Source organism: Callionymus lyra, chromosome 9, assembly GCF_982586985.1.
Source record: "Callionymus lyra chromosome 9, fCalLyr1.hap1.1, whole genome shotgun sequence".
In the NCBI taxonomy this organism is placed as follows: Eukaryota; Metazoa; Chordata; class Actinopteri; order Syngnathiformes; family Callionymidae; genus Callionymus; species Callionymus lyra.
The window spans coordinates 25,751,746-25,774,746 of record NC_141826.1 but is presented as its reverse complement, the minus strand read 5'-3'; the positions used below and the strand labels follow the sequence as shown (position 1 = coordinate 25,774,746).

Here is a 23,001-nt window from a genome sequence, read left to right as displayed (position 1 = left end):
TGAAATTGATAGATTTTGAAGATATTAAATATTTAAAAAAATAATATTCAACCTTTCAACATACACATTATTTCATTCAAATATTATTATAAGCTTGAAAATAAACATTTCGATAGCAATAATAAAACAAAAACCATAGTTTCAACATTTGAAATCTACTTCCAAAGACAAACACACAATAAAAACAAACGTGAAGAAAGACACGAGCGAACAGATGTTTTTTTTGTTCATTTTATATTCCGACTTTAACAATTATTTAAATGAATGTTGAATAATCAACTAGTTCAGTTCTACAAGGACTTTTTACAAAACAGGCCAAAACAGGCACGAGAGTCAGTCGAATACTGGAAGGTCGTTCCTGGATGAAGCAGAAGTTTGATTAGCGACGATGACAGTTGTTGGTCTTGATAAAAGTTTGACGAAGCCTGGAACAGCAACAGAAATTATTTAAGGCTCTGTTAAAACTCACAGCTTAAAAAAAAAAAAGAAGATAAAAGTCACAAACTAGTACAAAATTAAAGTGTGTCAAACCGGCTACTCTTGTCGTTAACTTCAATAAATATGTTGCTATAAGAAACACAACAGCATGTTAAAGATGCTCACTTGTGCCACGACTGCGGTGACGCACAACAGCAACTCCTGGGTTTAAAAAGCGACACATAACGTAGCCATGAGCACAGGGATCCTCTGATGGGAGGAAGTCGAGACGATGGAAGACCCGCGTCCTCGTGATTGAGCTGCAAGAGTCAAGATTTCCGTCTGGAAAAACGGTCGTTGTGGGGGAAAAAAAAAAACGGTTTTGAGTTCAGCGCATGCAGATGTTTTTCGCCGCCGCCGACAAAAATGTAGGGCAACAGTTTGTTCCACACAAACTTCCTGTCTACACAACTGGTGCTAGAAAACTGTGTCGATGTAAACTTCTAGACGAGATTAAAAAGAGAGAAGCGGTAAACCCGACGCAAACCAACGGCTGCTAAAAGATGCATGCGTGAAATCAAAGATGCGTCCGTTATATGAAATACTTATCAAATTCCAAACTCGAGACATAATACAGGTCATAGTAAAGTATAATATAGTGATTAAAGCAGCTCGTGGACGAAGCTGCCGCCTCGCAAAACACACTCCGGTTTATTACTCTTGACTAAAAGAAGAAAGAACTTTAAAACGACCGAGATCGACGGGCGGCCGCCGCGGCTCCAGGTCCGTCCACCGCCGAGTCCGTCCCAGGGTTTAGCGCGAAGGCCGTTAAGGTTGCAGCAGAAACTTCTAACAGTTATGATATCAAAAATAGTGGCAGAACATCTTCGCCCGCGGACGCCGGCGGTCCTGGAGCGTCTGCCCACGTCCGGTTCGTCGGGATGATCGTGGTGGTCCAGACAACACCTGAGACGACAACAACACAACTTTAGGATGACAGTTGAAAATCAACACATATGCTGGTATAGGAGTATAAGAATATATATTGATACACTACAACAACACTTTTGTAATTAGTTATTTTATGATTTATATATTAAGTGTGCTCAAGTTTATATGAAATCCTGCAAGATCCCGATGAAGGCTGAGGACGAGAGGATACAATGAGTCCAGCAGCTTTTAAAGCTGATGTTTGGACATATTTTGGTTTGAAAACAAATGAAAGCAGTTACGACTTCGTCAAGAGTCATGTGGTCTGTAAATACTACAACACCAGAGTCAAGTACTGGACAATACTACACATATATACTTGTTACTACAGTATCACAACACCAGAGTCAAGTACTAGACAATACTACACATATATATACTTCTTACTACACTATCACAACACCAGAGTCAAGTACTGGACAATACTACACATATATACTTGTTACTACACTATCACAACACCAGAGTCAAGTACTAGACAATACTACACATATATACTTGTTACTACACTATCACAACACCAGAGTCAAGTACTGGACAATACTACACATATATACTTGTTACTACACTATCACAACACCAGAGTCAAGTACTGGACAATACTACACACATATATACTTGTTACTACACTATCACAACACCAGAGTCAAGTACTGGACAATACTACACATATATACTTGTTACTACACTATCACAACACCAGAGTCAAGTACTGGACAATACTACACATATATACTTGTTACTACACTATCACAACACCAGAGTCAAGTACTGGGCAATACTACACATATATACTTGTTACTACACTATCACAACACCAGAGTCAAGTACTGGACAATACTACACATATATATACTTGTTACTACACTATCACAACACCAGAGTCAAGTACTGGACAATACTACACACATATATACTTGTTACTACACTATCACAACACCAGAGTCAAGTACTGGACAATACTACACACATATATACTTGTTACTACACTATCACAACACCAGAGTCAAGTACTGGACAATACTACACACATATATACTTGTTACTACACTATCACAACACCAGAGTCAAGTACTGGACAATACTACACATATATACTTGTTACTACACTATCACAACACCAGAGTCAAGTACTGGACAATACTACACACATATATATACTTGTTACTACACTATCACAACACCAGAGTCAAGTACTGGACAATACTACACATATATACTTGTTACTACACTATCACATCACCAGAGTCAAGTACTGGACAATACTACACATATATACTTGTTACTACACTATCACAACACCAGAGTCAAGTACTGGACAATACTACACATATATACTTGTTACTACACTATCACAACACCAGAGTCAAGTACTGGACAATACTACACACATATATATACTTGTTACTACACTATCACAACACCAGAGTCAAGTACTGGACAATACTACACATATATACTTGTTACTACACTATCACATCACCAGAGTCAAGTACTGGACAATACTACACATATATACTTGTTACTACGCTATCACAACACCAGAGTCAAGTATTGGACAATACTACACATATATACTTGTTACTACACTATTACAACACCAGAGTCAAGTACTGGACAATACTACACATATATCCTTGTTACTACACTATCGCAACACCAGAGTCAAGTACTGGACAATACTACACATATATACTTGTTACTACACTATCACAACACCAGAGTCAAGTACTGGACAGTACTACACATATATACTTGTTACTACACTATCACAACACCAGAGTCAAGTACTGGACAATACTACACATATATACTTGTTACTACACTATCACAACACCAGAGTCAAGTACTGGACAATACTACACATACAGTATATCCTTGTTACTACGCTATCACAACACCAGAGTCAAGTACTCGACAATACTACACATATATACTTGTTACTACACTATCACAACACCAGAGTCAAGTACTGGACAATACTACACATATATACTTGTTACTACAGTATCACTATATATTGTATAGTGACACGCATCAACAGATTCTTGACAAAACACGTTCCTAAAGATACACATTTAGATTTTGACCTGAATGTTAATTTAATGTCAGATAAAGATTAGCCAATGAATGGTTTACTTTGAAGTGTTATCAGGGACATCATGTCATGCAGGGAACAGTAACGTATTGAGCAGTTTTGCCTGCAGATCTTAGCGATGAAAGACCTCATGACTGAGCGAGGAAGACTTGTGACGCTTGTTGTCAACATTAAAGTCAATTTGTGGGTCAAAGAAATCTCATTATTTAACCTCCGTCTTCTGATCCAACAGTTTCTTCAGCCTCGACTAAAGATAACGACATGTTCTCTCTTTTACACCTAAGACTCATCCTCTCACAGCAAGTTCTTAAAAGATGACATGTTGGTCCTGGTGTGTGGAAAACAACAGCAAAACGGGAAATTATTAAGAAAACACCACGTAAAAGAAAGTCTGGTTTAAAACACAACAAAGATAGTGGAAAGATGATCACTGATGACTGACAACATCAGACTTGATTTTAATTGGTGCTGCACGACATGTTGAAAAAATATCAATATAGTGATATTGTCATGTGTGATATGCATCAAAAACGTGATCATTTATCATTTTTTATTGTATAAATCAAGCATTTCTTAAATGCGCACTTTGATCAATCAGTGTCACGTTCTGCAAAGTTGTTAATTTGTACTTCTATGTCTCGTTGTTGTTTACGTCTCCGTCCGTCTGTGAACTGTGCGGCGCAGCTTGTTAGGCTCGGTTGCTATGGCGACGTGTCTTGTCTCAGTATATACAGTGAAGTAATACTAACTTATGATCTAGTCAAACACTAGTGATCCAGTCACTCGTCTCTTTCAACCTCCTTTGTTAAAGCAACATATTGTAAGAACTTTTCATCTCGTCTCAGTTGTTTTCTTAGAAGATCGTGAACTTCCAAACAAACCTGTCCGTCTTCACCGTATGCTAACCAGCTAAGTTGTTAGCGCCATTTATAAAGTGTTATGTGTCCGTCTTCACCGTATGCTAACGAGCTAAGTTGTTAGCATCATTTATAAAGTGTTATGTGTCCGTCTTCACCGTATGCTAACAAGCTAAGTTGTTAGCGTCATTTATAAAGTGTTATGTGTCCGTCTTCACCGTATGCTAACGAGCCAAGTTGTTAGCGTCATTTATAAAGTGTTATGTGTCCGTCTTCACCTTATGCTAACCAGCTAAGTTGTTAGCATCATTTATAAAGTGTTAAGTGTGCGTCTTCACCGTATGCTAACCAGCTAAGTTGTTAGCGTCATTTATAAAGTGTTATGTGTGTGTGTACAAGGATTTATCATTGATTTGGTGATATCACGACGCGCCGGCGGCTCCTCTCTGATGTCGCTCAGTTTGGCGGGAAACCGATGCAAGTCCGAGACTGAGCGTTATAAGAGATATTTTTCTACCATCATGTCGACACTGAAGCGTTAAAATTAACGAAAGTGAAATATCATAGTTTTCCTTCTTTAAACCCCCGGACCTCCACTAAAGTACTCGCACCTCTGTGTACTCGTGGCTACATTTTTAGGTGAAAGAAAAAATGTTGCATTAATATTGAGATCGCAATTGAAGACACTCGAATATTTCCAATATCGTGCTGTCCTAGACCGGATCTTAAGGTTTTGGGTTTGATCGGAGGTTTTGTGATTCGTCTATAGTAACATCTTCTTGTGGGTTCTGGCTGTGACCCTTGACCTTTAACATCTAAACCAGGGTTAAAACAAGTTTAGCAATATCTGTCACAAACTAAATGCTTAAAGATGAATCCTAATGGAAAATTGAACAAACGCTGCAGATATTTGCATCTTCTCATCAGTGCAACGAGTCCACTCCGTCACATCTTCTGACAGGAGGAACCACCCACTCGTCACTTCCAGTGGAGCCTCTCCTCAGAAGCTGGTGTTCCTAACATCTCACCTCCGTCTCACTGCACCACGCAGGCCGTGCAGCACTGCTCCTGCTTCTCCGGCAGCGTCGAGTAGTTCATCTGCCGCACGATCTCGGCGAACAGCTCGTCCACCATGGTCTTGCTCTTGGCGGAGGTCTCGATGAAGGGGCAGCCCCACTCCTGGGCCAGGGCTCGCCCGTCGGCGCCCGCCACCTCCCGCTCAGACTCCAGGTCCACCTTGTTGCCCACCAGGATCAGGGGCACCTTCTCGAAGCGTTTCACTCGCACGATCTGGTCCCTCATCGGTCTGATGTCCTGCAGGAGGAAGAACGAGAGTCAGGGTCACAAATACTTGTCAAGGTTACCTTCTTGAAACCCAACTAAACTCTCGAAGTAGTTACCATTTAATTATTCACTCGTTTAAATGTATTTAAAGACATTTATTTGAACTCGAAAAATAAACTTTGCATATGATGCGTCAACAACCCTCTCAGTGACAGAGACTTCAAGAGAACATCTTGCGTACTTGCTTTGCCGCCCAGCCAACCAATAAGAATCACCAATGACTTCTGACATGGAGGTAGAATTAAAATACCGTCTCGACCAATCAGGCGTCTCTAAATAGAGCAGCATGAGAAAGGAATTATGGGATTCAATGTTTTGTTTAATCAAAAGTAAAGTGGGTTTGAAAAATCAGTTTCTCAAGTTCTGGTATTGAAATTGATCTGCTGTTCATATATAGATATAATAAGGTAAGGCAAAACTTTATTGATCCCTCAGGAGGATACATATTGATATGTAGTACTGTGTGCAAAAATAAACATCAGCAAGAGTGTGACTGGTTTACTTTGATAAGGAGATCACTGTACTTTTTATGGATCTACTGACTCCTTCAAGAAACATCTTAAGATGTTTTTATTTGTTCAGGCTTTTCCTTGATTCTCAGAGACTCCTGTGTTGTTCTCAGTATTATCTTGATCTTTAAAGTATATATTTTAGTGAGTATTGTTTTGATTGTTTAAGCGCTTTGTGACCCTGGTCTAGAATAGCGCTCTATAAATAAAATTACTTACTAACATTTAGAATATAATTTAGGTATTATTGCATAAAGCAGCAGGAAAAGTTTTGATCTTTATTATCAATAGTTAACTTTTTGCCATTAAAATAAAAAACACCAGATCATGAAACGATAAATTACAAAATAACCATATTTTGTAAATGATTCTGCAAACGTCTGCATATTTGGTGCTTTTACTTGGATCAAATTTGCAGGTGAAAATCCCGGCGTGGAAGGAGGCGAAGGATACGTAGAGTCACGATCAATCATTTGAACCATCGGACAGTAAGTCCTGATATTTTTGTCGTCGTTCAGTCAAAGATTTAGAAGTTATGTGTCGTAGTTATGGGTCGTAGTTATGTGTAGTAGTTATGGGTCGTAGTTATGGGTCGTAGTTATGGGTCGTAGTTATGGGTCGTAGTTATGGGTCGTAGTTATGGGTCGTAGTTATGTGTCGTAGTTATGTGTAGTAGTTATGTGTAGTAGTTATGTGTAGTAGTTATGGGTCGTAGTTATGGGTCGTAGTTATGGGTCGTAGTTATGGGTCGTAGTTATGTGTCGTAGTTATGTGTCGTAGTTATGGGTCGTAGTTATGGGTCGTAGTTATGGGTCGTAGTTATGTGTCGTAGTTATGTGTCGTAGTTATGGGTCGTAGTTATGTGTCGTAGTTATGTGTAGTAGTTATGTGTAGTAGTTATGTGTAGTAGTTATGGGTCGTAGTTATGTGTCGTAGTTATGGGTCGTAGTTATGGGTCGTAGTTATGTGTCGTAGTTATGTGTAGTAGTTATGTGTAGTAGTTATGGGTCGTAGTTATGTGTCGTAGTTGTGTGTCGTAGTTGTGTGTCGTAATTGTGTGTCGTAGTTATGTGTCGTAGTTATGTGTCGTAGTTATGTGTCGTAGTTATGTGTCGTAGTTATGTGTCGTAGTTATGGGTCGTAGTTGTGTGTCGTAGTTGTGTGTCGTAGTTATGGGTCGTAGTTATGTGTCGTAGTTATGTGTCGTAGTTATGTGTCGTAGTTATGTGTCGTAGTTGTGTGTCGTAGTTATGGGTCGTAGTTATGTGTCGTAGTTATGTGTCGTAGTTATGGGTCGTAGTTATGGGTCGTAGTTATGGGTCGTAGTTATGGGTCGTAGTTATGGGTCGTAGTTATGGGTCGTAGTTATGGGTCGTAGTTATGGGTCGTAGTTGTGTGTCGTAGTTGTGTGTCGTAGTTATGTGTCGTAGTTATGGGTCGTAGTTATGGGTCGTAGTTATGGGTCGTAGTTATGGGTCGTAGTTATGGGTCGTAGTTATGGGTCGTAGTTGTGTGTCGTAGTTGTGTGTCGTAGTTGTGTGTCGTAGTTATGTGTCGTAGTTATGTGTCGTAGTTATGGGTCGTAGTTATGTGTCGTAGTTATGTGTCGTAGTTGTGTGTCGTAGTTGTGTGTCGTAGTTGTGTGTCGTAGTTGTGTGTCGTAGTTGTGTGTCGTAGTTATGTGTCGTAGTTATGTGTCGTAGTTATGGGTCGTAGTTATGGGTCGTAGTTATGTGTCGTAGTTGTGTGTCGTAGTTATGTGTCGTAGTTATGTGTCGTAGTTATGGGTCGTAGTTATGGGTCGTAGTTATGTGTCGTAGTTATGTGTCGTAGTTATGTGTCGTAGTTATGGGTCGTAGTTATGGGTCGTAGTTATGTGTAGTAGTTATGTGTCGTAGTTATGTGTCGTAGTTATGTGTCGTAGTTATGGGTCGTAGTTATGGGTCGTAGTTATGTGTCGTAGTTATGTGTCGTAGTTATGTGTCGTAGTTATGGGTCGTAGTTGTGTGTCGTAGTTGTGTGTCGTAGTTATGGGTCGTAGTTATGGGTCGTAGTTATGGGTCGTAGTTATGGGTCGTAGTTGTGTGTCGTAGTTGTGTGTCGTAGTTATGTGTCGTAGTTATGGGTCGTAGTTATGGGTCGTAGTTATGTGTCGTAGTTATGGGTCGTAGTTATGGGTCGTAGTTATGTGTCGTAGTTATGTGTCGTAGTTATGGGTCGTAGTTATGGGTCGTAGTTATGTGTAGTAGTTATGTGTCGTAGTTATGTGTCGTAGTTGTGTGTCGTAGTTGTGGGTCGTAGTTATGTGTCGTAGTTATGTGTCGTAGTTATGTGTCGTAGTTATGTGTCGTAGTTATGTGTCGTAGTTATGTGTCGTAGTTGTGTGTCGTAGTTGTGTGTCGTAGTTATGGGTCGTAGTTATGTGTCGTAGTTATGTGTCGTAGTTATGTGTCGTAGTTATGTGTCGTAGTTGTGTGTCGTAGTTGTGTGTCGTAGTTATGGGTCGTAGTTATGTGTCGTAGTTATGTGTCGTAGTTATGGGTCGTAGTTATGGGTCGTAGTTATGGGTCGTAGTTATGGGTCGTAGTTATGGGTCGTAGTTATGGGTCGTAGTTATGGGTCGTAGTTGTGTGTCGTAGTTGTGTGTCGTAGTTATGTGTCGTAGTTATGGGTCGTAGTTATGGGTCGTAGTTATGGGTCGTAGTTATGGGTCGTAGTTATGGGTCGTAGTTATGGGTCGTAGTTGTGTGTCGTAGTTGTGTGTCGTAGTTGTGTGTCGTAGTTATGTGTCGTAGTTATGTGTCGTAGTTATGGGTCGTAGTTATGTGTCGTAGTTATGTGTCGTAGTTGTGTGTCGTAGTTGTGTGTCGTAGTTGTGTGTCGTAGTTGTGTGTCGTAGTTATGTGTCGTAGTTATGTGTCGTAGTTATGGGTCGTAGTTATGGGTCGTAGTTATGTGTCGTAGTTGTGTGTCGTAGTTATGTGTCGTAGTTATGTGTCGTAGTTATGGGTCGTAGTTATGGGTCGTAGTTATGTGTCGTAGTTATGTGTCGTAGTTATGTGTCGTAGTTATGGGTCGTAGTTATGGGTCGTAGTTATGTGTAGTAGTTATGTGTCGTAGTTATGTGTCGTAGTTATGTGTCGTAGTTATGGGTCGTAGTTATGGGTCGTAGTTATGTGTCGTAGTTATGTGTCGTAGTTATGTGTCGTAGTTATGGGTCGTAGTTGTGTGTCGTAGTTGTGTGTCGTAGTTATGGGTCGTAGTTATGGGTCGTAGTTATGGGTCGTAGTTATGGGTCGTAGTTGTGTGTCGTAGTTGTGTGTCGTAGTTGTGTGTCGTAGTTATGGGTCGTAGTTATGGGTCGTAGTTATGTGTCGTAGTTATGTGTCGTAGTTATGGGTCGTAGTTATGGGTCGTAGTTATGTGTAGTAGTTATGTGTCGTAGTTATGTGTCGTAGTTATGTGTCGTAGTTATGGGTCGTAGCTATGGGTCGTAGTTATGGGTCGTAGTTATGGGTCGTAGTTGTGTGTCGTAGTTGTGTGTCGTAGTTGTGTGTCGTAGTTATGGGTCGTAGTTATGGGTCGTAGTTATGTGTCGTAGTTATGTGTCGTAGTTATGGGTCGTAGTTATGGGTCGTAGTTATGTGTAGTAGTTATGTGTCGTAGTTATGTGTCGTAGTTATGTGTCGTAGTTATGGGTCGTAGCTATGGGTCGTAGTTATGGGTCGTAGTTATGGGTCGTAGTTATGGGTCGTAGTTGTGTGTCGTAGTTATGTGTCGTAGTTATGGGTCGTAGTTATGGGTCGTAGTTGTGTGTCGTAGTTGTGTGTCGTAGTTATGGGTCGTAGTTATGGGTCGTAGTTATGGGTCGTAGTTATGGGTCGTAGTTATGGGTCGTAGTTGTGTGTCGTAGTTGTGTGTCGTAGTTATGTGTCGTAGTTATGGGTCGTAGTTATGTGTAGTAGTTATGGGTCGTAGTTGTGTGTCGTAGTTGTGTGTTACGTAATGTGTTTATACACAAGTCTAATTAAGATTTACACTCATTCATTCAGAGCACGTCAAATAAAGATACAATCAAATGAGATAAACAGAAATAGTCGATCAAATCTTGAGTAGAAACAAAACTAAATAACGCAACAATAGAGTTTAGGCCTGGTTTGTCCAGTTCCCACTTCCTGTTGGTCGTTTCTATCCGCAGACGAAAAGGGATTTTCTTGTCAGATCCCATTATTTTTGTTTCATGGAATGAGTCACAGACCACAGATCAGCTGCTTACGTGCCCTTCAGCCAGACCGACTACAGCAAGTTGACAAATCATCTTTAAATCAGATTAAATTAATTTAACAACTGAAAACTGCTTTTGGGATCACAAGTCTGATCTGAAAGTGGAACCTTTTTCATAACCAAAACCTTATGTTCGGCTTAAGGTTTAATATCACTTTAAACCTCAGTGTTACTGTAACAAAGGGAACAATAAGACACAAGTCAAAAAGGTAATGACTTGTTAATTACTCATTACTGTTATTTCTAAGTAATAATTTACATTTCAATATAAGAGTCTTTAAGAAGTAAAACTTTCACGACTTTCACAAAAGCATTGTTTTGATTTTTGCCTTCAACAAAATGGCTAGATTTATGGCACAACGACACAAATACCTCACAGTTAACTTTTGATACACATGGAATAAATATATACTTTGTCGTGAGTCATTAAGAGAGAACGTTCTGAATCTCAGTAGCAACTTCATCTAATGAAAGACAACCTTTATATAGTTTACAGGCAGTTTTTTTACTACTACTCTCGTGTAAAATATTTGTATGGGAAAAAATACTTTATTTAAAATGTAATGTAATGAATCTCTTCATACAATATGTACTATACTATGCGTACTATAATACAGGCTCAACTATATGATATTGTGATATTGTATCAACAAGGAAAAACATCATTTGTAGTATTGACGAGTACTTTACACTGGTGTTGTAGTATTTACAGACCACAAGACTCTTGATGAAGTCGTAACTGCTTTCATTTGTTTTCAAACCAAAATATGTCCAAACATCAGCTTTAAAAGCTGCTGGAGTCACTGTATCCTCTTATCCTCAGTCATAGCCGGGATCTCACAAGATTGTATTGACAATACTACACATGTATCCTTGTTACTACACTATCACAACACCAGAGTCAAGTACTGGACAATACTACACATATATCCTTGTTACTACACTATCACAACACCAGAGTCAAGTACTGGACAATACTACACATATATACGTGTTACTACAGTATCACAACACCAGAGTCAAGTACTGGACAATACTACACATATATACTCGTTACTACACTGTCAAAACTCCAGAGTCAAGTTCTTAACAATACTACACATATATCCTTGTTACTACACTATCACAACACCAGAGTCAAGTACTGGACAATACTACACATATATACTTGTTACTACACTGTCAAAACTCCAGAGTCAAGTACTTAACAATACTACACATATATCCTTGTTACTACTGTATCAGAAAACAGAGTAGAATGATGCAGTAGTAAAGTAGACACGAGTGTAGACTGATGCAGTAGTAAAGTAGACACGAGTGTAGACTGATGCAGTAGTAAAGTAGACACGAATGTAGACTGATGCAGTAGTAAAGTAGACACGAGTGTAGAACGATGCAGTAGTAAAGTAGACAAAATGATGCAGTAGTAAAGTAGACATGAGTGTAGAATGATGTAGTACTAAAGTAGACACAAGTGTAGAATGATGCAGTAGTAAAGTAGACACAAGTGTAGAATGATGCAGTAGTAAAGTAGACACGAGTGTAGAATGATGCAGTAGTAAAGTAGACACGAGTGTAGAACTATGCAGTAGTAAAGTAGACACAAGTGTAGAATGATGCAGTAGAAAAGTAGACACAAGTGTAGAATGATGCATAAGTAGACACAAGTGTAGAATGATGCAGTAGTAAAGTAGACACAAGTGTAGAATGATGCAGTGGTAAAGTAGACACAAGTGTAGAATGATGCAGTAGTAAAGTAGACACAAGTGTAGAATGATGCAGTAGTAAAGTAGACACAAGTGTAGAATGATGCAGTAGTAAAGTAGACACGAGTGTAGAATGATGCAGGAGTAAAGTAGACATTAGTTTTGAATGATGCAGTAGTAAAGTAGACAGAATGATGCAGTAGTAAAGTAGACATGAGTGTAGAATGATGCAGTAGTAAAGTAGACATGAGTGTAGAATGATGCAGTAGTAAAGTAGACACGAGTGTAGAATGATGCAGTAGTAAAGTAGACACGAGTGTAGAATGATGCAGTAGTTAAGTAGACACAAGTGTAGAATGATGCAGTAGTAAAGTAGACACGAGTGTAGAATAATGCAGTAGTAAAGTAGACACGAGTGTAGAATGATGCAGTCGTAAAGTAGACACGAGTGTAGAATGATGCAGTAGTAAAGTAGACATTGGTGTAGAATGATGCAGTAGTAAAGTAGACACGAGTGTAGAATGATTCAGTAGTAAAGTAGACATAGGTGTAGAACAATGCAGTAGTAAAGTAGACATAGGTGTAGAATGATGCAGTATAAAGTAGACAGGAGTGTAGAATGATGCAGTACTAAAGTAGACATGTGTAGAATGATGCAGTATAAAGTAGACACGAGTGTAGAATGATGCAGTACTAAAGTAGACATGTGTAGAATGATGCAGTACTAAAGTAGACATGTGTAGAATGATGCAGTAGTAAAGTAGACACGAGTGTAGAATGATGCAGTAGTAAAGTAGACACAAGTGTAGAACGATGCAGTACTAAAGTAGACATGTGTAGAATGATGCAGTAGTAAAGTAGACACGAGTGAAGAATGATGCAGTAGTAAAGTAGACATGTGTAGAATGATGCAGTAGTAAAGTAGACATGTGTAGAATGATGCAGTAGTAAAGTAGACACGAGTGAAGAATTATGCAGTAGTAAAGTAGAAATGAGTGTAGAACGATGCAGTAGTAAAGTAGACACGAGTGTAGAATTATGCAGTAGTAAAGTAGAAATGAGTGTAGAATGATGCAGTAGTAAAGTAGACACGAGTGTAGATGATGCAGTAGTAAAGTAGACACGAGTGTAGAATAATGCAGTAGTAAAGTAGACACGAGTGTAGAATGATGCAGTCGTAAAGTAGACACGAGTGTAGAATGATGCAGTAGTAAAGTAGACATTGGTGTAGAATGATGCAGTAGTAAAGTAGACACGAGTGTAGAATGATTCAGTAGTAAAGTAGACATAGGTGTAGAACAATGCAGTAGTAAAGTAGACATAGGTGTAGAATGATGCAGTATAAAGTAGACAGGAGTGTAGAATGATGCAGTACTAAAGTAGACATGTGTAGAATGATGCAGTATAAAGTAGACACGAGTGTAGAATGATGCAGTACTAAAGTAGACATGTGTAGAATGATGCAGTACTAAAGTAGACATGTGTAGAATGATGCAGTAGTAAAGTAGACACGAGTGTAGAATGATGCAGTAGTAAAGTAGACACAAGTGTAGAACGATGCAGTACTAAAGTAGACATGTGTAGAATGATGCAGTAGTAAAGTAGACACGAGTGAAGAATGATGCAGTAGTAAAGTAGACATGTGTAGAATGATGCAGTAGTAAAGTAGACACGAGTGAAGAATTATGCAGTAGTAAAGTAGAAATGAGTGTAGAACGATGCAGTAGTAAAGTAGACACGAGTGTAGAATTGTGCAGTAGTAAAGTAGAAATGAGTGTAGAATGATGCAGTAGTAAAGTAGACACGAGTGTAGATGATGCAGTAGTAAAGTAGAAATGAGTGTAGAACGATGCAGTGGTAAAGTAGACATGAGTGTAAAACACATGTAGTGTCTACTCTGTCTCACCTGGAAGGACTGCTGGTTGACCAGGCTGTAGACCAGGATGAAGCCCTGGCCGTTCTTGATGTACAGGTCTCTCATGGAGGCGAACTGCTCGGTGCCCGCCGTGTCCAGGATCTCCAGCACGGAGGGCGACGAGTCCACCTCGATCTCCTTGCGGTAGAAGTCCTCGATGGTGGGGTCGTACTTCTCGATGAAGGTGCCGGTGACGAACTGGACCGTGAGGGCGGACTTGCCGACCCCGCCGCTGCCCAGAACCACGACTTTGTATTCTTTCATGTCAACAGCTACACAAACGCTCTCCCGAGTCTGGCGGTCATTCCAGGCTGTTAGCTCGAGCTAAAGCTACGACCCATGTTCCGGTCTGGAGCGCCACACACGCCCGGAACCCCCGGTACCAGCCCCGGGGGAAAAGAACCTCAGCAGCCGCTCACACACTCGCTGGTACCGCAGCTCGGCGTCACCATGCCAGGTCCAGGTCCAGGTCCAGAACCCGCTCTCGCTGGAGCCCCCGCGGGTAGAGCCGGCCCAGGCCCCTGGTTCTGGTTCCGGGCCCGGTCACTTCGACGGTCCCCGCCGACGGAGGCACTTGAGGTCGAGCCCGGACACGGAGCGCGGTTCGGCGGGTCGAGTTCGAGCCGCAGGTCGAGCCTCGGAGACGAAGATTCAGTTCAAGAAAAATGTCCTCATTTCCTGAAGCTAACGCTGCCCTCGCGCTAGCAGGGCGACACTTCCGGTCATGCGCGGTGCGGCGCGAAAGTTTCCAATGTTTTTGTTTCAAGAATGAAAATATTTACGAAATGTTTTATAGTTTTACCACGAATTTATGAGCAAAAAATATTGAATATACTTTAAAAATGCAACATGTATAACAATTTTGTTTTACAGAATATTATTATTTCGCGAACACAAATGTAAATACAATTATTTTTGGTCAAGAATAGTTTAAATATACAGATGAAAAAAGAGCAGCGAAGCTTCTGAAACTCAATCCATGAGGTAGTATTATTTATTTATTATTTAATAATACAACGCCACCCCCACACACACTTATTTTAAACTTTAAAATATATATTATTTCAATAAAGAACAGTTGCTTAAATCAATCAAAAACACGTTTTAATTAGATTTATTTTTTAATAGAAGCAATTTTTTGGTGGAAAATATTTTTTTAGATTGAATTTGTATTTTTTGATTGAAACACATTATTATTACATTATTATCTTTAGTAGTATTTAAAAAGTTTCAATGGTTCCAGATACTGCTAATGTACACCCAAGAGAACACAAGCGCTCTATAAATATAAATTACTTCCTTACAAGCTGTAAAGTTCAAAGGTCAATCTCTCAATAAGTGTCCAACCATGTGACTCACATTTGCTGAATTAAAAACAAAAATCATAATTAGAAAAACATTTATTGACAGTTTTGTAAACACAACACAGGATTATTTTTGTGGTGAAAAAAGTTTAAATTAAAACAAACAAAGAAATGAGACTTTATTAAATAGTAATAATACCTAAAATACATTTTCTCACTTAAATTGGCTCAAAAAATCGAATAAAATGAAACTAAACTTAATAGTTAAAGTAAAATAACATTAATATTTTGAACTGAATTAAATACATAATGTCTTTTTTAATCAGAAACCTACATTTTATTTGCATTATTAGACGTAAAAATCATCAGAATTTAAGCCAAATCTTCAAAATTCAATGTAAATGCTTTATATAAAATAAATAATATGTCGCTGTAATGAAAGAAAGACACACGACTGCTCTGATGTTTTATTAAAGTCCAACAGAAGGTACAGAAGTGGTCGAGGCGCGATAACTGACTCCTCGAAGCAAACACAAATGAAACATGTCGCAGCACAGACGCCATCTGTCGCAGCACAGACACCATCTGTCGCGGCACAGACGCCATCTGTCGCGGCACAGACGCCATCTGTCGCGGCACAGACGCCATCTGTCGCGGCACAGACGCCATCTGTCGCGGCACAGACGCCATCTGTCGCAGCACAGACGCCATCTGTCGCGGCACAGACGCCATCTGTCGCGGCACAGACGCCATCTGTCGCGGCACAGACGCCATCTGTCGCGGCACGGACGCCATCTGTCGCGGCACGGACGTCATCTGTCGCGGCACAGACGCCATCTGTCGCGGCACAGACGCCATCTGTCGCGGCACAGACGCCATCTGTCGCGGCACAGACGCCATCTGTCGCGGCACAGACTCCATCTGTCGCGGCACAGACGCCATCTGTGGCGGCACAGACGCCATCTGTCGCGGCACAGACGCCATCTGTCGCGGCACAGACGCCATCTGTCGCGGCACAGACGCCATCTGTCGCGGCACAGACGCCATCTGTCGCGGCACAGACGCCATCTGTCGCGGCACAGACGCCATCTGTCGCGGCACAGACGCCATCTGTCGCGGCACAGACGCCATCTGTCGCGGCACAGACGCCATCTGTCGCGGCACAGACGCCATCTGTCGCGGCACAGACGCCATCTGTCGCGGCACAGACGCCATCTGTCGCGGCACAGACGCCATCTGTCGCGGCACAGACTCCATCTGTCGCGGCACAGACGCCATCTGTGGCGGCACAGACGCCATCTGTCGCGGCACAGACGCCATCTGTCGCGGCACAGACGCCATCTGTCGCGGCACAGACGCCATCTGTCGCGGCACAGACGCCATCTGTCGCGGCACAGACGCCATCTGTCGCGGCACAGACGCCATCTGTCGCGGCACAGACGCCATCTGTCCGCGGCACAGACGCCATCTGTCGCGGCACAGACGCCATCTGTCGCGGCACAGACGCCATCTGTGGCGGCACAGACGCCATCTGTCGCGGCACAGACGCCATCTGTCCGCGGCACAGACGCCATCTGTCGCGGCACAGACGCCATCTGTCGCGGCACAGACGCCATCTGTCGCGGCACAGACGCCATCTGTCGCGGCACAGACGCCATCTGTCGCGGCACAGACGCCATCTGTCGCGGCACAGACGCCATCTGTCGCGGCACAGACGCCATCTGTCGCGGCACAGACACCATCTGTCGCGGCACAGACGCCATCTGTCGCGGCACAGACGCCATCTGTCGCGGCACAGACGCCATCTGTCGCGGCACAGACGCCATCTGTCCGCGGCACAGACGCCATCTGTCGCGGCACAGACGCCATCTGTCGCGGCACAGACGCCATCTGTCGCGGCACAGACGCCATCTGTCGCGGCACAGACGCCATCTGTCGCGGCACAGACGCCATCTGTCGCGGCACAGACGCCATCTGTCGCGGCACAGACGCCATCTGTCGCGGCACAGACACCATCTGTCGCGGCACAGACGCCATCTGTCGCGGCACAGACGCCATCTGTCGCGGCACAGACGCCATCTGTCGCGGCACAGACGCCATCTGTCGCAGCACAGACGCCATCTGTCGCGGCACAGACGCCATCTGTCGCGGCACAGACGCCATCTGTCGCGGCACAGACGCCATCTGTCGCGGCACAGACGCCATCTGTCGCGGCACAGACGCCATCTGTCGCGGCACAGACGCCATCTGTCGCAGCACAGACGCCATCTGTCGCAGCACAGACGCCATCTGTCGCGGCACAGACGCCATCTGTCGCAGCACAGACACCATCTGTCGCGGCACAGACGCCATCGGCGCAGAATCAACGTTCAAGTCTGTCCCGGCTGAGAATAAAGGTCTGCTATGGCTTCTTCCTGGACGGTCTTTGGCTCCAGACATCGTTAAACGTTCAAGAAGTTCTTCGTGTCTCTGGTTCTGAGCCTCATCCACACACAACCGCGAGTCAAGACACACATTAGACGCACAACATGTGTGATGGAGGAACACAATCTTCAGGCACCGACACTAATGATCTTCAGAAGAAGAGACTCTTCTACAGCTGAAGGTGACAAGAGTTAGAGAGTTTCGGGTCATTTCAGACGTTTCTAGTGACTCACGAGTGACTCAGGAATGCAGCAGTTATACAAGAGGATTATGATGAATTCTACCTCCTGTAGGTGGCGCTGTTCGGAAGTACGTCGTTGAACTTAACCTTTCAAATGTTGATGCTTCTTTTGAAATGTAGTTTGAACGTGTTTTTAATAGTTTAATTTAATCATTTATATATTGAAAGATTGAATTTGTTGAATAAAAATAATGATAAATCATAATTTTACATATAGAGTTTGATATTATAATTTCCAATAATAGCAACGTTTCGGGAACAAGTCACATGATCACCTGTGTGTCGCGTGATTGGCTGGGAGTTTGATCGAGTGTCTCTGAGCTCTGTTGGTAATGTCTGGTCATTATTTTAATTTTAAATTGAATTTAAAAGACTATACATATATATATATATATATATATATATATATATATATAGTTGTTCTATGTATTCTCTAAATTAAATATATATATATGTATTTAATTTAGAGAATACATAGAACATGTTTTTGTTTTTATTCAATTATTTAAAAAAGTCAAATTCAACCTTTTAATATAGAAAATATGGAATTAAATTATTTAATAATAAAATTATATTTTACATTCTACGAACACATGATTTTCAAAACCTTACTTTGTTGATTTAAAATGTAAAAATGTTGAGAATTAATTCAAGATAATATCAGAAAACAAAATGTATTTCATTGAATGGGATTATTTTTCTAACCAACAGTGATTAGATTATGAATCATTCTTTTGTAAATGTATTCAGAATAACGATGGAGGTCACGCTGGAGGTCACGCTGGAGGTCACGCTGGAGGTCACGCTCACGGACGCGAGGACGGACGTCGTCTCAGCACAGCTGGACACGAGGAGAGTGAAGACGCGGAGGAGACCAGAAAAACATCTGTTCTCACCTGACAGGTGAAGGTTCGCTTAAATGTTGACTTTGTTCAAAACAAACCAGAATAAGAAGAAAACAAGGAAATAATCCAGTTTAAATCACAGATGAAAGTCGATACAAACTGTTGAATCACTGACGTGTCGACTAAACATCATCATCTTAACTCAACAATCAGGATCATAGAAAGGTAGCCATGTTGTTATTGTAGTTGCCATAGCAACTGACGCCACCACAAACTAACAACTGTGTGTAAAGTATTTAATGTTCATTTCATGCTGTTTTTTCACGTTAAAAACAAAACTTTAAAAGGAGATTATGTTGGTTATGAGATCGAAGTGTTTGTGGAGGATCTGGTGACGTTCGAACGTTTGAACGAGTTAACGTAGCATGAGTACATGAGGTAGAACTTTATTGATCCTCCTGAAGGATCAATAAAGTTCTAGCTCACCTAAGAGAGTTAACATGAGGCACGAGATGTTCTTCAGTGAACAGAGAAGGCAGAGACGAGTAAAGACGTACTTTGGCATCGCTGGATTCACATCAACACTTGAAACACAAACTTAAAATCCATTAAAATGTACCTTTTAAATAAACAAACACTTTTCACCTTCAGATGATCTTCAAACAATCGTGTTGAACTGATGAACTGACGAAGTTTATCAACGTCCTCAGATTATTTAATCAATTTAAAATGTTTTTTAAGCATCAAATTATTATTTTGAAAAAAGAACATTTAAAAAGATTCTTTTTTAATTAAATAAAAAAATAAATGGTTTTGTTTTACACATAGAGTTTGATATTCTAATTTAAATTACTTGAATTTTCTAAATTCTATACACTTGAAGTTATAGCTTTTTTAACTTCAATATATGTTGAACCAACGTTGTTGTTGTTTTTAAAATATTGGAATAAAAAAATCAAAGTATGTCAAGTTTAAAAAATGTGAATTAATTTAAGTAAATTAAGTAATTTGATTGGATTATTTAATTAAATATTTTTTTTACATAAATAATTGATTGAATTCCAAAAATAATTCAATGCTCAAGAACAATAAGTTTCAACATTTGAAATGATTAAATATTCTGAGTACACTGAAGTATTTAGAGTACATTGAAGTATGAAGTTGTTGATCTTCTACATGAAGGACGTGACAAACATCTTCCACAGGAACTGAGGCGTCAAACATCATCGTGTCTTCAAACATCTTCAAACATCTTCAAACATCATCGTATCTTCAAACATCTTCAAACATGATCCAGTGATCGTTGACTTCAGGAACAAAGAGGTTCATGTTCTGACATCAGTGTCTGGAGGACGACGTCCGTTTCACACTCGCGACCTCAGAAAGACTGTTCAAACACACGTGACACACGTGACCCTCAAAACACACTGGGCGGGAAAGTTTGGGCGTAAAGACCGCGGCGGCCATTTTGAAAAACTCCAGCGCTGTGTCTCAAATCGCATACTTCTCTTAGTACACTAGAAGTTAGTATGCATCAGGATAGTGTACGTACTAACTAGTAACTAATCCTCCACAGATGGTATGTCTCAAATCAAACTCTGCTGCTACACACTAACAGGAAATGACGCGACAGCTTCTTCTTCTACTACTATTTAACGATGATTTCAACCAGATGTTGGAACGCTATCGCCACCTGCTGGCAGCACGTTTGGTTTCAAGAAATATGAGAAATATTGGCGAAGTATTTACGCAGCGATATCAGCAGCGAAGACGTGTCATCCTCATACTGCTGCTGAAAATGTACCTGTATATATATATATATATATATATATATATATATATATGACATAACTTCTGTTTACAACGTCACTAAGATGGAGTCGTTTAGTGTAGAAAGTGTCCATCGATCAATACTCAGTTTTGTGGGCGTTTAAGTGACAATCTAGTGTGTATGGAGCACTACATTTACATACTAAGAATTGAGACGCACTTATGCACTAAAAGTACTAAGTTTAAGTACACAAGTATGTGATTGGAGACACAGCTCTGCTGGACGACTGAGCTCGAGAGGAGACGCCGTAAAGATCTCGGTTAAATCCGTTGAAATGACTCGAAGGTGCTTCTTTATTGGCGAAGAGAAAGGTGACGATAGATTCTTGCATCGACCTCATCGGTTCGACATAGAAAACTCTACAAAACATCATCATGGACGTGAACAACGGATCTAAAACACCCTGATGTCGGTTGCTATGGCGACAGCACTGCTGCCACTCAACCCCACGTACGACCAGAAGATACGTTTTAAACGTTTAAAACCAGCAGTTTGTCGTGGAAGTACTTTGTCATCAGAATATTGAATATTTCTCATGGTTTCATTGAAATGTTGAATTATTCTAGTGAGAACAGGTTTTTAAATAATTGAATAAAACATAAGAATAGTTACAATTTATTTTACACGTAGTTTTATATTCAAATTACAATAATTAGGTAAATATTACTTTCATTTGTAGCCTTTTAAATTCAATATAATATATTGGTATAATAGTGCAAACATGAGTTTTTAGGGTTTTATATTCTCATTCCAATTAAAAAATACATTTTCTAAATTCTATACTTTCTTTAAATTAGTCTTTTAAATTCAATATAATCGAGCCACCGTTTTCATATTGAATTTAAAAGACTATGAATTAAAAATATTGAATTTAGTTTTTTTAATTAAATATTGGAGTTTAAATACTCAACTCTTTGTATATTAAGCAAATAAACATTTTCCTTTTTTTTTCCACAAGAAAACTTAAAATTAATTGATAATTTAGAGATTAAAAAACATAATTTAATCTTTAAATATAGAAACTATTGAATTCAATTAATAAAAAAAAATGTCATGCTTAGCAAAACAAGTTCCAACATTTGAAATGTTTAATTCAATATTCTGATGTCATGAATATATAGTTTGTACACAACAATAACACGATTATTATCCAGTATTTTACCTTCTATCTCTTCTAGTGTTCCAGGAAAGACAGACTTGATTACAGGAGAAAAAAAGATTCAATAATACTTGATTCTACTTTTGATTTATGTCTCATAAATATACGAATGAATCACTTATTCTTTTAAAAACACTGAAACATAATGTTGATCCTTAACATGAGAACAAGATCCCGCTATAGAGAACCGTTGATAATATAGATCGCGTTGATGTTAACGTCCGCCTCGGAGAGTTTTGATCAATTTAAAAAAAATGGATTTACTTTCCTGGTCGAGTGAATAAAAGGCACAAACAAAGGATGTCATTGCTGTGTCACGAGGAGATGTGGAGGAGGAACATCACAGGTTCAAAGATGGCTGCGATCCCTCGGCGTCTCTTAAGGTGTCGGCATGTATGGCTGTAGGATTACTCTACGTGTCACGTGACTGCGCTGACGGCGCCGCCGGGCCCGCCAGTGTTCGGACCCGGCCCGCTGCAAACGTCTCGGCGACTCTTTAAGTGGCGTTTCTGGAAAGGCTTACGGAGTTCAGGGCCAGCGGCGCCGCCATCAGCAGCTTGGGGACGGGACAGTAGTGGGTTTCCATGGGAACGCACTGGAGCTCCAGGGGGTCTGGAGTCAGGAGTTCTGAAGGATCTACTGGGAGAAGAGACACTTGATTGACAACATATCAAAGATGACAGCTTTCAGTCGCAGGTTTTATATCAAATATACACAGAATAGTTGATTTGTAAAATGATACGACCACAAAAAGAATGACGTGGAAATGTTTGTCTGTTTTACACGAACACTTCCTGCTGAAAAAAGGCGAAAAGAAGCCCAAAAAAACTGAGGAATCGGCAAAAGGTCAAACATAAAAAAAGATCATATGTAAATGAAATTTAAAATGTCTAACATATTCCTTAAAAGCAGCAATACATAGTATTGAAAAGGTTGTGTCTGGCTCCCCTCAGTTTATCTTTGAGCTAACTCTTGCTAATGCTAATGCTAATGCTAATGCTAATACTTATGGAAACACTGCTGTGGTCATGTGATCGCTCACAGACTCTCCGGACGAGTCGTCCAACAGCAAGTATT

General features: G+C 40.5%; 2 protein-coding genes across 4 annotated transcripts in view; both read right to left on the bottom strand.

Annotated features, from left to right (window-relative positions):
- Positions 1 to 208: 208 nt before the first annotated feature.
- rap2c (RAP2C, member of RAS oncogene family) lies at positions 209 to 14,832 on the bottom strand. The gene is made up of 3 exons (XM_087799554.1): positions 14,112 to 14,832; positions 5,391 to 5,676; positions 209 to 1,383 (listed from the first exon to the last, which is right to left on the bottom strand). The coding sequence occupies exons 1-2, from the start codon at positions 14,382 to 14,384 to the stop codon at positions 5,398 to 5,400; spliced, it is 552 nt and encodes a 183-aa protein (XP_087655680.1). The 5' UTR covers positions 14,385 to 14,832; the 3' UTR covers positions 209 to 1,383; positions 5,391 to 5,397.
- A 4,384-nt stretch (positions 14,833 to 19,216) lies between these two features.
- The window catches only part of mbnl3 (muscleblind-like splicing regulator 3), a 31,524-nt gene continuing 27,739 nt past the window's right edge, over positions 19,217 to 23,001 (bottom strand). Inside the window, exon 6 of one of the 3 annotated variants that reach the window (XM_087799551.1) lies at positions 19,217 to 22,563. In XM_087799551.1, coding sequence (XP_087655677.1) covers positions 22,421 to 22,563 — 143 coding nt within the window. In that variant the 3' untranslated portion in view covers positions 19,217 to 22,420. The remainder of the gene's footprint in view (positions 22,564 to 23,001) is intronic. The other 2 variants (XM_087799548.1, XM_087799549.1) reach the window with 2 other exon arrangements.

What these genes read in the sequence shown, in the direction of transcription:
- rap2c (XM_087799554.1), bottom strand. Translation starts at nt 14,384, where the DNA reads ATGAAAGAATACAAAGTCGTGGTTCTGGGCAGCGGCGGGGTCGGCAAG. An exon ending in TCAACCAGCAGTCCTTCCAG is followed by an intron (nt 5,677 to 14,111) that starts GTGAGACAGAGT and finishes TTCCTCCTGCAG; the next exon opens with GACATCAGACCGATGAGGGA.